The following is a 15,288-nucleotide window of genomic DNA, read 5'->3' as shown; positions in this document are numbered from 1 at the left end:
CTGCACTTTCTTTTGGTCCTATGAACTGAAGCCTCCATACCAGACAATGATGCAGCCAGTCAGAATGCTCTCCATGGTACATCTGTCGAAATATGTTTGGCCAAGCCACAAAACCATAAACTTTCCTTTTGGTTTCCACAATCTAGATGCCATAGGGAGTGAGGAAGTCAGATTATGTGGGTATCAGAGAGAGGGTACCTTACATTACAGCATAGAAACTGTCCTTGGGGTGCATGTTTTCAAGCATTTTTATCTTGGGAGGATTAAAGGGAGAAGAAGAGAGAGTGACCGGCATGAGAGGGGCCTTTGATTATGTGGGCTGAAATGGAGGGGAGGTTGGTTTTCACTTGGTGTGTTCACAACTCTGCAGTTCCTTGAAGTCAGGTAGGACACCAAGTTCTGATGCTTGGATTGAAATGATAAACCAAAAAAAAGGCAATCACACTGTTAGCACTAATCTAGACACCCCTAACTAGTCTGAGGGAAGTCATAGGACAGGCGTGCAAACAGATTTCTAACAGTAGGGCAGTAATAGTGGGACACTTCCAATGTGTTACTGTTAACAGAGAGTAAAAAGTGATACGTGGCTCACGTCACTAAGTTGCTTTCACAAAACTCTTTAGTAGGCTCATTACTACTCAGCTACTCCAACAAATGTAGGGTCAATTCTGGATTTGGTTTTATGGAATGAAACTGAAGTGGGGGGAAGGAATATCTGTGGCAATGATCATAATTCAATTAGATTTAGCATTTGTGGTGAACTACGTGTGCCTGTCTGGACACGTCCCCTGCTGACTGCTTCTGTAGCTCCTCCCACAGACCCCTGTATAAAGGCGATCGAGGCCTGGGGCCGGCCTCTCAGTCTCCAGGATGTAGTATGGTGGTCACTCACTGCCTGTTCCTTCTTCCAGTCAATAAAAGCCGATATCTCGCCTTTACGTCTCAGAGTGCGTTATTGATGGTGCATCAGCATTATTGTGGAAAAAGAATCATACTCATATTATAGCATGGAAACTGCCCCCATGATCATCAAGTACTCATTTATTCAAATCCAAACAAAAGAAAGATCTGTTTTCCTCAGGAAAGGGGTCTTAAATTAAGGCTCAGGATTTTAAATCATCTGGTAGAAGGAGTAGGAGGAGATGAGGGAAAATATTTTAACCCAGAGAGTGGTAAGGAATTAATTGGCTGAAGTGGTGACAGAGGCAGGAATTCTCACCACATTTCAACATGGCTTGAGTGTTTTCTGTGGGCCTGGTGCAGGAGAATGGGATTGGATTGGCTAGCCCAGTTTTAATTGGTGCAGAGACCTCTTGTGTTGCAAATTTTCCGAGCCCATGCTCCCTTTAATGGGCAGGATAACATAGAGCAGATGGATTCCAGGTTTGATTCTCAGTCTGTGCTGAGTTGGGACAACGTAGTCAACGCTCCACCAGGAGTGTCACAGGAGCTCACAGCCCAAGTCACTGTCACAAAGTTAGGGAGTGAATATGCATCCATACTATTGGTTGAGGACAGAATCAGCACTGCAGCCCAACTTATAGTGTCCAATGTACCTTTGACATTTGTCCTTTGTTGCTGGGTCTCTGAGGGATTACAGGGTGCAAGAGCTGGGCAACAGGTATGTAAGAGGGAAGGAAAATTTGTGAAATTGTTTGAATATTCTTGTAATGAAATGAGAATATGAAATGTTATATTTCTTTATCTGATCGAAGAACTACTACAGCGGGTAAAAGTCGCATAGAAATCCCAGCACAAAAGAGTGAATAAATATTCAAGCGATAAAGAGGTGAATGGGCTGTCTGGATTTTTCCAGCTCAAACTAGCTGTCAAGTCAAAATTTCCGGCTGTACAATGGATTTTTATGGGTCTCTGAGCACAGGAAGGTCAGAATAATTAGGTCCTGTGGCTCTGAAAGTGACTGAATATTTACAATGATTCCTGAGAGTGTCGGGCGGAGGTAATGTTGGTGTAAACCTTTTCTTTCAAATAATTTTTATCATAATTACATGTTTAACTCAAACGAGCGAATGGATCAGGGTATTTTGTTTTGACATTTGAATCCATTCCCTTTCATTAAAAATTCTAACAATGAATATTCTTTTCCTTCAGTGCTCCAGCCTAGAGTGAAGATGATTTTTATGCTGCAACTTATGTCCTTCAGTCTGGCCTTTGTGTCAACGTTTTTCTTGATAGTGGCGACCTGGACGGATTGTTGGATGGTGAATGCAGACGATAGTTTGGAGGTGAGTGAGCACCTGCTGCTTTTGCAATTTATTACCCACTCCGTCGCTCTCTCCACCTAGTCAGCCTCAGTCTCCTGAGTTTTGCAAACCAGTATCTTAAGGAGCTCGTTGTTCTGATTCCTAGCACTCTTGGATACTGGGGTGCTCAAGAGGGTATTAAGGAAGTGGCCTAGCCTCTGTAATGCTGTGGTTGTGAGTTTTGGATTCCATCCCAGAGATACAGTATGCACCACAAGATCAAGATAGCACCAAGGGTACCCTCCTTCCAAAGAAACGTAACACCATTACCTGCTGTGCCTCTACGGGTGAACGGCACTGTCGTGCCATTTTGAAGAGCAGGGTCATTCTCCCAGGTACCCTGGCAAATAGTTATTGCTTAACCAAGCAGTAAAACAGAGTTCGGAGGCATAGTCTCATTGCTGTCTGTGGGATCTTACGGTATATAATTTTTTTGCTCCTGCAATTCTATATGGCACCTGCTCATCAAATATAATTATTTGGCTTTAAGATGATATGCAATATTTTATAGCTGTCAAAGGTACCAACAAAGTCAAGGTTATGTCCACAAGCTTTGAAACTAAGAGGCGTTGTTGTAAAGAGGCATCATCAGAGTTCTTTGTCTTTTGTCATCTGCACTTGTCCTATGTCGGCAAGCCGAACGCTGGTCTGTAGCTCCTGTCTAGTGGGGAGAGGGCAACGGTAATGACCACTGCCCTGCGACACTGAGTTATCATAGGAGAGCACTGGGGAGACAATTAAATGCAGGGTTATTCTTTCAGGGGATGCAATAAACCCTGATCTACAATATTTTAAATGGGACTTGGAACTTGCATTTCTGAATGTTCTGTAAGATTTACTGTAGTCAACCCTGTTGGATTCATGGCAACTGAAGAAATTAAATATCAAAGTTCATAACATTTCATGACAGAGGATTTACTGATATTTGTGAATTTGTCTCCATTGTGTGTATTGTCTCGCAAAATAGACAAATTAGTAAGTGAATTACAAAGTATTCTGCAGGGAGCTGAGTAGGAGAGAAGCTAAATTGAATAATCTCATCAATTAGGAAAAAAGGGATAGATTTCACAATTCACCCTCCTATTTTTTCACTTTTGGTCTGTTAGCAAAAAGCAAAGCCTTTAAATGAATGCTTATTACCTAAGTTACTGTTGCATGCCAGTGGCAGTAAATTAATTGCCTTAATTTGCACTTAAAATATGCTCTGATGATGGCACAAGTTGCATTTATTCTGTAACCATTATTTTTTGTAATAAAACCATGTTAAAACATTATGTAATGGATTATATATGGGCAATATGCCAGTATTTTTTAGGGCAGCAATGAAGGTCCTCCATCTCTGGCAGTGTTCAGGGCTTCCTTCATCATGTCAGCAGCTTCCTCGTGGTTTTCACTACTGTCAGTCATGCAAATCCCAGGTGGAGACTCAAGAATACTGTCACACTCAGATGTAGAAGGATTCTTCATTGCTGTTTCTGTAACAATTTTGTTTTACCAGTCAGGGTCGTTAGCCCTAAGCTGAACATCCAAACCTGGAGGACCACTCTTAACCTGGCCTCTACCCTTTAACCTGTTCAGCATGGGTGATCCTATCAAAAGCCAAAGCGTAAAGCCCTGATTCCAGCCAACATAGCACTCTGGGTCATTGAGGCAGGCAAACCTCCAAACCATGGCCAAGCCAGTATAAGCCCCGTTAAAACATCCCATGTTTGGTTATGGTGACAGTATGCCTTGATAAAACCTATTTGGCCACTCTCATGAGGAAGAGATGCTGGATATGTGATCCACAAAAGAAAAGCATCAGTATTATATCATTGTAGCCTCAAAATGCCATAGTACATGGGCCCCAATCAAGACAGACTTAAACCTCATTTGGATTAAGCAGTGGGTATTGTGTGTACTCGTAGCTTCAGTGACTCAAATTATTTTCCAACCACTGTTGCTGTCTTTATGGAGTTCACACGCTCTGTCAGTGACCACCTGGGTTTCCTTTGAGTGCTCTGATTTCCTCCCACATTCCAAAGATGTGCAGTTCAATAGATTAATTGGTCACTGTAAATTGTCGCTAGTGTGTGAGTGACTGGAAGAATCTAGGGAGATTGATGGAAATGTAGTGAGATTTAAGAAAAGGGATTTAGTGTAAGATTTACGTACATGAGTGGTAGATAGGAGGCATGAACTTGAGAACATGAATGGCCTGTTCTGTGCAGATATCTCAGGCCAATTCAGTGTTTCCAGGTCTGCAATTTACTCAGGAAAAATTCAGGAAGACTTTTGTTCTGAGCTGCATCAATCTACAATTCGTATTCAGACCCGAAGACTGATTGCTATTGAAATTCATATTTGCTATTTTGCATATCTCCAGAATACACACTAACACTATGAGAAACATGGTTTGACAGCCAATTGGGCAAGATCTGGAAGTCTTGATTGGGGAGGGGAGATGGGTATGTCAAAAGCATGGATGTCCTTCCCATTCCCACAGTCAGAACATCTAAACTTGTCTTTTTTTGGAAAAGGTTCTACAGATCCATTTTAGATGGTTAGCATGAACTAGATAGGTCAAAGGTCTTGTACTCTTTAGTACTTTATGACCCTAACTTCCGCATTGTTCTTTCCAGAGGATATTCCTACAATCTATCTCCTCCAACATTACCCACCATCATCTGCGTGGCTAACCCACCTTAATGCCAATCTCTGCTCTAAACACTGGGATTGAGTACATATCAGGATCTCACAAGGGGTGATGAGGAAGTGTTCTCTCAAGGCTACTCACAATTGATTTAACATCAACACCAGTGGAGTTTAAGAGGGTGAAGAGGAGGGTGGGTGGATAAGAAGTAGGATGAACTGGGACTGGGTGATGTATGGTAATTCTGTGCAAGGGCCCTGTTATGGGAGTCAAACTGGACACACTGGAGACTGTGGTAGAACAAAGGACCCTACAGAAAATCTTGGCAATTCTGGACAATGTTTCTCACCCTCTGCATGACACCTTGGCTGAACAGAGGAGCACTTTAGTAATAGACTAAGACAACTGCACTGCTCCAAAGAGCGCTATAGGAGGTAATTCTTGCCCTTGGCCTTTAGGTTTTGTAATGAATCAACCTATGGCCAGGGAAGTGATGATCCCCTCCTGTTAGACTGCTGGGGGTAACTTATTTTTTTATTCTTTCTTACTTCTCTTCTGATATTTGTATACTTGTGCACTTGTAATGCTATTGTGACATCGTTCCTTCCTTTGGGATGGACAAAGTATCTATCTATCTATCTATCTATGATGGCACGGTAGCACAACCAGTAAAGTTGCTGCCTCAGGTGCAAAGACCTGCATTCAATCCGGATTGCCAGTGATGTCCATGTGCATTTGTACCTTTTCCCTATGACTGCATGGATTTTTACTCAGTACTCCTGTTCCCACCCACATCCCAGATACCTTTCCCAGGCAAGTACTTTACTAACAGAAGACAGCAATGGCTTCTGAAAAACTACTCCAATGGAACAGCATTTGGCGAGATACCAGTGGCTTCCCTTTGACTCTGGGACAATTATCTGGAGAGGGCATAGACGATGAGGTGATGGGTTTAGAAAATTTAATGAATAAAGTAATCAAAGCCACAACCAGACCATTCTGCATGTTTCTCTATGGTGAGATGAAGCAAACAGAATGGAAGACTTTAATGGCCAGATATTGTTAATTCCAACAATTATAGGTTATTCTGGCTGGCCTGCTGATCAGTATAGATGGTTGGTGTGCATTCAGTGGGCACAGGGGTAGAAACATTCCTTTTGGCCCAATAAGTGCACACTAAGCATCAGGTGCCCATTTTACACTAATCCAACTTGAATTTCAGTTTATTCTCCCCAAATTCCCGTCATCTCCCCACGTTCTTCTAGTCTACACACTAGGACCAATTTCCATGGCCAGTTAATGTACCAGCCCTCACGTTGTTGGTACGTAGGATGTAACTAGAGTACTGAGATAGAAACACACACAGTCACGGACTGAGTGTGCAGACTCCATGCACACAGCTCTGGTGGTTCGGTTTGAACGCAGGTCTTTGGAGCTGGGAAGCTGAAGCTCTCCCACTCGCACCAGTGTGGGATCTAGTATGGTCAGGCTGGCCTGTAGTCACTAGTGTTCAGCTGGGCTGTACGGAAATGCCCAGGCTAACTTGGAACACCGGTGGCGGAGATAACTGGAGTCTGACTGGTGAGAAACAGACACAAGTGTTCATAACTCTGTTTCTGGCTCACATTCCCAGGTCAGCCAAAAATGCAGGGGTTTGTGGTGGGAGTGTGTCACAAATTCCATGGATGGGATCAGGACGTGTGATCAATATGACTCCATATTAGCAGAACATCCACGTAAGTACCTACAGAAGAACAGATGCTTGAAACATTGAACCAGTTGTCCATCGAACAAATTAGAGGGACATCTGTTGCACACCTAGTCTGTAGAATGTGATTTTTAAGTGTGGAAAACTGTTACTAAAACAATCAAATTGAAAGCATTATGTAGGTAAGTACTCCTGTTGAAAAGTAGGCCAATGTTCTACTATTGTAAGAATCGTAACGGCTGCCAAATATTCCCTGGTTTTCTCTCTGTCATTAGTAATTAATGCCTTTCAGGAGAATTAATGTGATGTGAAGTGCTATTGAAAGGACATAAAGCAAATGTAATTATTTAAAATAAGATGGAGAAATGGGGCAGAAATCTATGTCAGCAAAGTTCATGATTCACAACATGTACCATAATTAACAAGGCTTTACCCTTTCAAACAAATTTGAACACTTACATGTCCAATTCTGGCCAATTTATTTTGTGTTCTCATTTCAGAATTTGGCAGTTGTGGGTCAGAATGTGAAGTGGGTATATAGTTTGTAATCCAAGGAGAATCTTCAGAATACTGTATATTTGTGTGTGCTGTCCTTCCAATAGTTGTATGTGATGTGGTGGTGTTAATGGATGAAAAACTATAGGTGTAATTTAAAGAGATTGGAGGGTTCACCATGTCCTAAACTACATTCATCCTCCAACCAGCAGATTAACAACAGATTAACTGACCATTTATAGAGTACTGAATTGCTGTTCGGTTTCCTACATTGTAACTTTGGCTTCAGAAGTGACTCATTGGCTTGAAGCATTTCGGGAAGTGCTGAGGATATAAAAGATGATGTACACATACAAATGTTCCTTTTCTAGTAAAAGACTGGTTAACTTAAACAGCGTTAAGGATACTTTTGAGAGCTATTCAAAATTCAAAGTTCAAAGTACATGTTTCAAAGGTTTCAAAGGTACATTTAATGCCAGAGAAATGTATACAATATACATTCTGAAATGCTTTTTCTTCACAACCACCTGCGAAAACAGAGGAGTGCCCCAAAGAATGAGCGACAGTTAAATTTTAGAAACCCAAAGACCCCCCCCAGCTCCCCTCCCTCCTGCACGTAAGCAACAGCAAAGCATTGGCACCCATCACCGAGCACTCAAGCCCGCAGCAAAGCAACAACAAAGACACAGGCTTGCAGTACCCCATAGACGACTCGTTCACCCAGTATTCGACATAACACAGGCTCTCTTGCTCCCTAATAAGGGAGAAAGATGTGTCTCCGTTTCATAGCGAGAGAGGAGACATAACAAACAACTCACTGGTTTACGATGTTAGAAGTCCGTTGCTTTGTTTTTTCCGAGCTCTTTGCCCAAAGATCTCGAGTCTCTAGGCACAAAGCCAGAGATCTTCTGACTCCCACGATACACTGATCTCCTGCCGGGACACGAACTTTCGATCTGCCTATCTCCAGAGCCACGAAATCTTGACCACCAAACGTGAGCTAAGCCCTTAGGCCACACCTTTGGCATGTTGGATAACGACCCGTCATGAAACCCCGAGAACAGGTCCCATTCCCGCAAAGAACCGAAGTCAGTGTGTAACTCCAGGTCAGGGTCCTCAAAAGAACCCTGAAGGGGAAAAATAGAGATATTAAAGATGGAAATAGAGCTGTTTCCGAAGATGCAAGCAAAGGAGTTGCTGTTTTTGTGCCATCATAACTAAGCACCACCCTCCTCTTCACCACATGTCACCATATACAACCTTGAGATTCATTTTCCTGTGGGCATAGTCAGCAAACCTATAGCAGGATCAACGAAAGATCAACCAGAGTGCAGAAGACAACGAACCGTGCAAAAGCAGATATAATTAAGTATGAAGAACATGAGCTAATGACATAAAAAGTCCTTAAAGTATGATCAGTGATTGTAGGAGCATTTCAGTGATGGGGCAAGTGGGTGTGGTTATCCCCTTTTATTCAAGAACCTGATGGCTGAGGGGTAGATGGTCGATGATTCACAAATACACCCTCTGAAGTGCAAGACTGGGAAACAGGAGCAAAATAAACTCTGGGAGGCAGCTGACAAACTCCAATATTCCAAAAACAAGTCAGAAAAGTAGCAACAATACAGCTGCTTTGAAAATCTGAACAGAGACGTTATATCCTCACACAGATCTTTTCCGCATTTCCTTCATCCTCATCCAATTCCAGAGCAACTAATAGCCCACAGATCTTTTGCAAGAGTGATAAATTAGTTAATGTGAATGATGTGAAGAGTGGTCTGTTGGAGATTGGATACACTAGAGATATGCTTATCCCCCACAGACAAAGACTCCACCTACAGAACAAGAACTTCACATCAGTTATCTTCAAGTAATCTAACATAGTTTGCTGAAGAATTCATGGTGGTGACTGAACTTTACTCAGAGGCCGAGACAACTCTAACTAGTTTCATTTTGGATTTTCCTGACCACAGAATGGGGGAAAATTCCATCCCGTGCCAGGGTTACTGGGAATATTAAAGAAAGATCAAGGCTGGGAATCTTCAACGTCCAGACTCTACAACAGGGGCTCCCAACCTTTTTTATGCCATATACCCCTACCATTAACAGGGTTGAGAGACCCTGAAGAAATTTCAAGGGCAAATTATGTGTAAAATTATGGTGCCCTCTCTGAGCAGTTTATACATCTCCCTGTGGAACGCATGGATTCTTCTCTGGGTTCTTTCCACAGTCCAAAGATGAACTGGTGAGTAGGTTAATTGGTCTTTCTAAATTGTCCTGTGATTAGGTTAGGGTTAAATTGGGGGTTGCTGACCGGTGTGGCTTGTAGGACCTATTTTGTACTGTATCTCTAAATAAAATAAAAATGCAATTTGCTTTTAATGGGACCCAAAAAAAAAAAGAAAACTTGCTCTAAAAGACTCAGTGATATAACGAAAATAATCAGCCCCAAGCTGTGTAGAAAATTAAGAGCAAGGAAGTTTGGGAAAAGGGATAAGTTGCTAGGCGAAGTAAGTGGAAAACAAGGAGGGTTAAGTCACGGGAATGCAGAGTTGGAGAGCAGCGCTGATTATAGAAATAATAAAGAGCAAGTCCACAGGAAAATATAACACCAAAGCATGTTAAGTGTGAAGGTGTACTAGATATTCAACAGTAATCACAAGATTCAACCAACGATAAAAAGTGGGAAACAACAACAAACATGTTTGCCATTAGCTCTCAGAAGTAGCCATGATACAAAGGCCAGTTAATCTGTGCAAATGGTTGGAAGACAAACATTATTCGGATCCTGGGAAAACCCTACTGAACTTATGTGAAAAGTTTCACAACTTACGAACATTTACCGGTAAAATTTACTTGAAAGATAGCATTCCAGGACTTAGTGACCACTGCAGAGATGCTTCAGGATAGATTATGCATTTATTTATCTGGAGTTGTACAAAACAGATCAGCAGAGAGACCAGTACCGTATCTTTAGATAGAAGGCCCACTAATGCCCTTTGCGGAAGGAAACCTATCAGACTGATCGGTCTGGGAGTGTGTGATTCTCATTCCACAGCAACGAGGTTGCCTTTTAACTGCCTTCCTGATTAATCCACCCACTCTGGCAAAGTATGACAAGTGCCCCTAGGAGGCGCCACCACCTTATTTCAGCCTTTCCAGCAGCCGTGACATCCCGAGAGCATTTGAGAACGGTTGTCAGGAACAGTTTTGAGGCCAGGTTACTGAATCCATTTGGAGACTGCTAAATACTGGAAAAATACTAGTGGTCAAAGAGGATGAGGGAGAAGCTTCACTATGTGGAGACATTTCTGATGTTAAACATGTATATGCACAGAGAGTTTAAAAAAAAAATTTACCCTTGTTTTCTTCCAGTGAAGATAGTGTTGACTCGAGCACTTATGATCACGGCGGACATTCTTGCCAGCTTTGCACTCATTATATTAGTTTTGGGATTGGACTGTGTGAAGATACTAAGAGATGAACCTCAGATTAAATTACGGATCTGCTACATGGCAGGTTTCATTTTTGGAATTGGAGGTAAGGTTGACTCCCTTCGTTGATCTAGTAGCTTATTTCCAAAAAGACGTGTGATTAAGTAACTGAGGTGGCCTCCTGAAGGACTGGTTGGTACGTGCCAGCCTGCTGTTGATCTGAGGACCATTGAGCAGGAGTATCCTGCCAGCACCTGAACTCAGTGATATGTAGAATTGCTGCCATCTCCCTCCATATTCCATGCAGCAAGGTGGGACAATCAACCCAGAACCCACTCACTGAGGCAAAGTGCTCACATCCAGCGAGGCGAGAGTCAGGAATTAATTCAATGCCTCGGATTGCTGAATAGTCTCAGTTTTCATCCAAGTCTAGAGTTTCTGATTGGTATGTTACAACGTCAATCAGTGAAAGCTAGGCTTCACTAAGAGTTACAGGATCTTACAGAACCCAGCAGGTCAATATCTTCAGGAAAAATGGAAGGGATTAAAAATGATTTTAAGCACAATGACATAAGCTGTTCATTACTTTTTCAAAATGTGTATGTGAAACAGGAACCAAGATAGTTTAAAGAGGGTCTGGAGTCAGGGAATATCCCCAGCTTAATACTCTAAGATATTAAGACATGGAATATCCTTTGGACCCGACAGAAGCAATTTGACATTGTTCATCTTCAAGCCAATATAATGCCTGCAAGACAGTAGGGTCAGCATCAGGATTCCCTGAGATAAAGCTTTAAACTGATATGATAGTAAACGGAGGAAAGAATGCTGGTAATAGAGAAACAAAAATGATTACCAATGGGAAGGGAACAGGCACTGAGAAATATTTCAATGACTGCTGGCATTGGTATCACGGGAAACCAGTGAGTCCCATTTCTTTGAATGAAAACTCCAGCTATTCACTCTCCTTAGACGCCCCCATCCTCATAAGTGACAACGATGTCATGATGTTCCTTTTAAAGAGCTGGGTCTGCCCAGAAAATCAAGAGAATCACTAGCAGCCTTAAAGCCAGGACATTGAGGATGCTGAGTATATTGATGACTTGCATTTACTTCTTGTTCGTGAACTTTCCATTAAACTACTTCCATATCGTTGAAGTTCCTCAGACCCTTCCACTGAAGTGGTCACAACTCCCAACTCCTCGCCAGCCGTGGCTGGGGGAGCCTCCGGCATCTGAGTTCTGTCTCGTGTCTTTGCTGAGCCTGAAGGGGGATGGAATATGTTGACGAGGCGCCTGACTGTCTACAGGTGTCCCAGGTATGATTGGATCTGTATGGTACGCCGTGGATGTGTACGTGGAGCGAGCTACTCTGGTCCTGCAGCACGTGTTTTTGGGAATTCAGTATGAATTCGGGTGGTCCTGCTGGCTGGGGATGGCCGGATCAACGGGCTGTTTCCTAGCCTCCATCATGTTAACCTGCTGCCTTTACCTCTTCAGAGGTGAGTTAAATTATTTCATTCCACAGTAATTCTCTCTGTTCCTACATTCTTACCTAAAAGTTCTAAAGCATTCGAAGATTGCAAGCTGCTGTGTTCAAGGGGTTTTGGGAGTGGGAGGGTGGCTGGAATTGGGAGGGAGGGGAAAGATAGAGGTAAGTATCCCAACCACCTAACTGGCATCCCAGAACACCAGAAGCGACAACCACAAGTTTAATTATCATTTAACCATACATCAATACCCAGGAATACAGCCAAACGGAACAGCGTTCCTCCAGGACCAGGGTGCAAAACACAGTACTGATGATCATACACAGCACTAGCACTTATAAGATAGCAGTAAACATACAGTCATGCACAAACAAATAATATAGCCCGTTACTAAGTGAAATTTCCATAGACTGACGGAGCATGAGTGCCGTCTGCAGGGGCGAGCTCTCAACAGTCCACAGATGGATATGCGCATGCAGACACCTAGGGAATCCAGCTTGTCTTCCTCCGGGCCAACATTGGAGAGCAGCACCACCCCGCACTGCCTCCGGTGTCTCCCCTCCTGGTGGCTGCAACAGGCAACACCGCAGCCCTCATTACAACCAAGGCCACACAAGCTCTCCAGCTGTCGGTCTTGCAGTGCTCCGCGTTACCAGTGGGCGACAGGGGATCGCGAGCACGAGAAAAACATCTGAGGCAATCGCTCGCTGTAACACCGCACACCATCTTCGCGCCCCGTGGCAGGCAGCCACACGGTCCGCACCAAGCCCAGCCACCCCCGTGCCTCTGCCAATGGGCAACCCACTGACGGGGTAGACCGACGGTGCTTGATGCTCTCAATGCCCAGCAATCTCTTGCAATCTTAAAAAAAGACAAGGAGACCTTTGGTTGCAAGACAATGTGAGCTGCATTCCCATGCAGTGCTGCCCTACACTCCATAAGCCCTCTTTAAACAGCTTGGGCATTCATGATAGCAAGGTAACCTCCAGTTAGATTCTCAGTTGGCTGTGAAACAACCTGGAAGTGGCCAATGTTGTATTTCACACTGCATTAGCTGTAATCACTTCACAGAATTAAATTACTTTATCCACCACCCCTTTCTCCTTGTACACTTCTGTCTTCTCCTTCCTGTGCTGTCCCTTGGGATTAAGGATGACTTACTTCCATTCCAGTTTGTGTGGTCAGAGATGGCCGTTGAGGCAACATGATAAATGCAAGCTCAGATGGGTCGGGGGGTAATTGGCAGGACAAGTGAGGAGGTTAAGCAGGGCCTCTGTGCACTCTCAGTGTGTGGATCTGAGGTTCTCCATTTTGAACAGTCATGGTCCAGGGTCTCCCAGGAGTCACGGGGAGCCATACGGAAGCCATTCCTTCAATGAGGCGTTAAGTGCATCCTTGCAGCGTTACCTGTGTGTGTGTGTGTGGTAGTCGCTTCCCATGGCAGAGCTGGGAATATAGTGCTTCAGTTTAGTGTCGAGCATGCAAACAACGTGGCCGACACAACTTTGGTAATCTAATGCAGGAATGTATAAACACAGACACACACATGCACACGCACACACACGCACACAGTACAAACAACAATATTCAGACACACACACACACACACACACAGAGTACAACAACAATATTCAGACACACGCACACAGTACAAACAACAATATTCAGACACACACACACACACACACACACAGAGTACAACAACAATATTCAGACACACACACACAGTACAACAACAATATTCAGACGTGCATGCACACACAGTACAAACACCAATATTCAGATGTGCATGCACACAGTACAACAACAATATTCAGGTGTGCATTCACACACACGAACACACACACACGAAGTACAAACACCAATATTCAGATACGCACACAGTACAAACAGCAATATTCAGGTGTGCATAAACACACACACACAAAACCTTCTCTACAATGACACTCATTTCTCTTTCCCCAAACAGATGCTAGAACTGCCCGATACAACCTGTCCTTCTACCAGTATGGAAGAACAGCCACTGGCAAAATGTATGCCATGGATTCGCGAGTCTAGGACCATCTCTTCTGGAACTGTGTTCCAGATTTAAATGCAACAGCTTCTCCAGTCCCTCAAAGGACATATTGCACCCTTCAAAAAGGTGAAAGGCTACATATTGCAGCTGGATTTAATTGTTAATGCTTTCAAATTGCTTTGTTTTGTGTATACTGAATCGCAAAGAGGAGGCATTGATGTAGTTTATTTAAGTGCAATCAATGAGTAGGATCAAAAGTTTTTATTTAGAGCAACAATTTGTCCTAATGAACCCTTTACATGGAGTTGCGATGAAAAGTTCAGTGCAACGTGATGAAAAGAATAAAATGTACCTTTCCAAAGTGTGAAAAGATTCTATATTTACAATCTCTGTTGTGCCTGAAGTAAATTATGAATGAAAGAACATACTAATTGCTCAATGAAATCTTAAGTAGGGTAATTAACTGAATATATCCTGAAAGTTTTTGCCCAAGGAATATAAACAATGGCTTGAACCTTGATGCCTTAACTCTCAAGGGCAAAGACGGACAAGTAGTTCACACACTTAGATTTTTGATTTTATTTAAAAATTGGGGAACAAGAGGAAATGGTGAGAGCTAAAAATGCAGGAGAGGGAATTTGGAATATGCATCCTCTAATGATGAAAGCAAGGTCATCTTTTTAAGCACTATGACTTTAGAAAGATGAGTTAAGAACTTTTAGTGTTACTTGATTCACTGGGGAGATAAAGTTAGTGCTGGCCATTCTGATGAGGTCTTCTATCACTGGGAGAGAACAACTTACTGCAGACCAATTCAATGAGCTCTTGATTCACTGGAATAATCAATCCGATGAGATCTTGATTCACTGGGAGAATCAATCAGATGAGATTTCGTTTTACTAAGAGAATCAATCAGATGAGATCTTGTTTCACTAAGAGAATCAATCTGATGAGGTCCTGATACACTGGAATAATCAATCTGATGAGGTCCTGATTCACTGGAATAATCGATCTGATGAGCTCTTGTTTCACTAAGAGAATCAATCTGATGAGGTCCTGATTCACTGGAATAATCGATCTGATGAGCTCTTGTTTCACTAAGAGAATCAATCTGATGAGGTCCTGATTCACTGGAATAATCAATCTGATGAGGCCCTGATTCACTGGGAGAGAACAATTCAGTGCAAGCCGAACCGATGAGGTCTTGATCAGTATTCATGGACTTCTCAAATCTTAAAGGACACAATCT

General features: G+C 42.9%; 1 protein-coding gene across 2 annotated transcripts; it reads left to right on the top strand.

Moving 5' to 3' along the window:
- The first annotated feature begins 1,600 nt into the window (after positions 1-1,600).
- On the top strand, positions 1,601-14,409 carry LOC132382010 (claudin-16-like). Of its 2 annotated transcripts, none has more exons than XM_059951797.1 (6): positions 1,601-1,621; positions 2,113-2,246; positions 6,530-6,632; positions 10,475-10,639; positions 11,843-12,034; positions 13,992-14,409. In XM_059951797.1, the coding sequence occupies exons 2-6, from the start codon at positions 2,133-2,135 to the stop codon at positions 14,078-14,080; spliced, it is 663 nt and encodes a 220-aa protein (XP_059807780.1). In that variant the 5' UTR covers positions 1,601-1,621; positions 2,113-2,132; the 3' UTR covers positions 14,081-14,409. The 2 variants fall into 2 exon arrangements, with proteins under 2 accessions (XP_059807780.1, XP_059807779.1); XM_059951796.1 differs by lacking the exon at positions 1,601-1,621 and adding an exon at positions 1,808-1,960.
- Positions 14,410-15,288: the final 879 nt, after the last annotated feature.

This window comes from Hypanus sabinus, chromosome 27 (genome assembly GCF_030144855.1).
Source record: "Hypanus sabinus isolate sHypSab1 chromosome 27, sHypSab1.hap1, whole genome shotgun sequence".
Taxonomy (NCBI): domain Eukaryota; kingdom Metazoa; phylum Chordata; class Chondrichthyes; order Myliobatiformes; family Dasyatidae; genus Hypanus; species Hypanus sabinus.
Note: the sequence above shows the minus strand (reverse complement) of the source record. Positions and strands in the feature narration are given on the sequence as shown.

Coding starts and splice junctions, on each gene's coding strand:
- LOC132382010 (XM_059951797.1), top strand. CDS start 2,133: ATGATTTTTATGCTGCAACTTATGTCCTTCAGTCTGGCCTTTGTGTCA. Junction 10,640..11,842: donor TTTCATTTTTGGAATTGGAG/GTAAGGTTGACT, acceptor GACTGTCTACAG/GTGTCCCAGGTATGATTGGA. Junction 12,035..13,991: donor CTGCCTTTACCTCTTCAGAG/GTGAGTTAAATT, acceptor TTCCCCAAACAG/ATGCTAGAACTGCCCGATAC.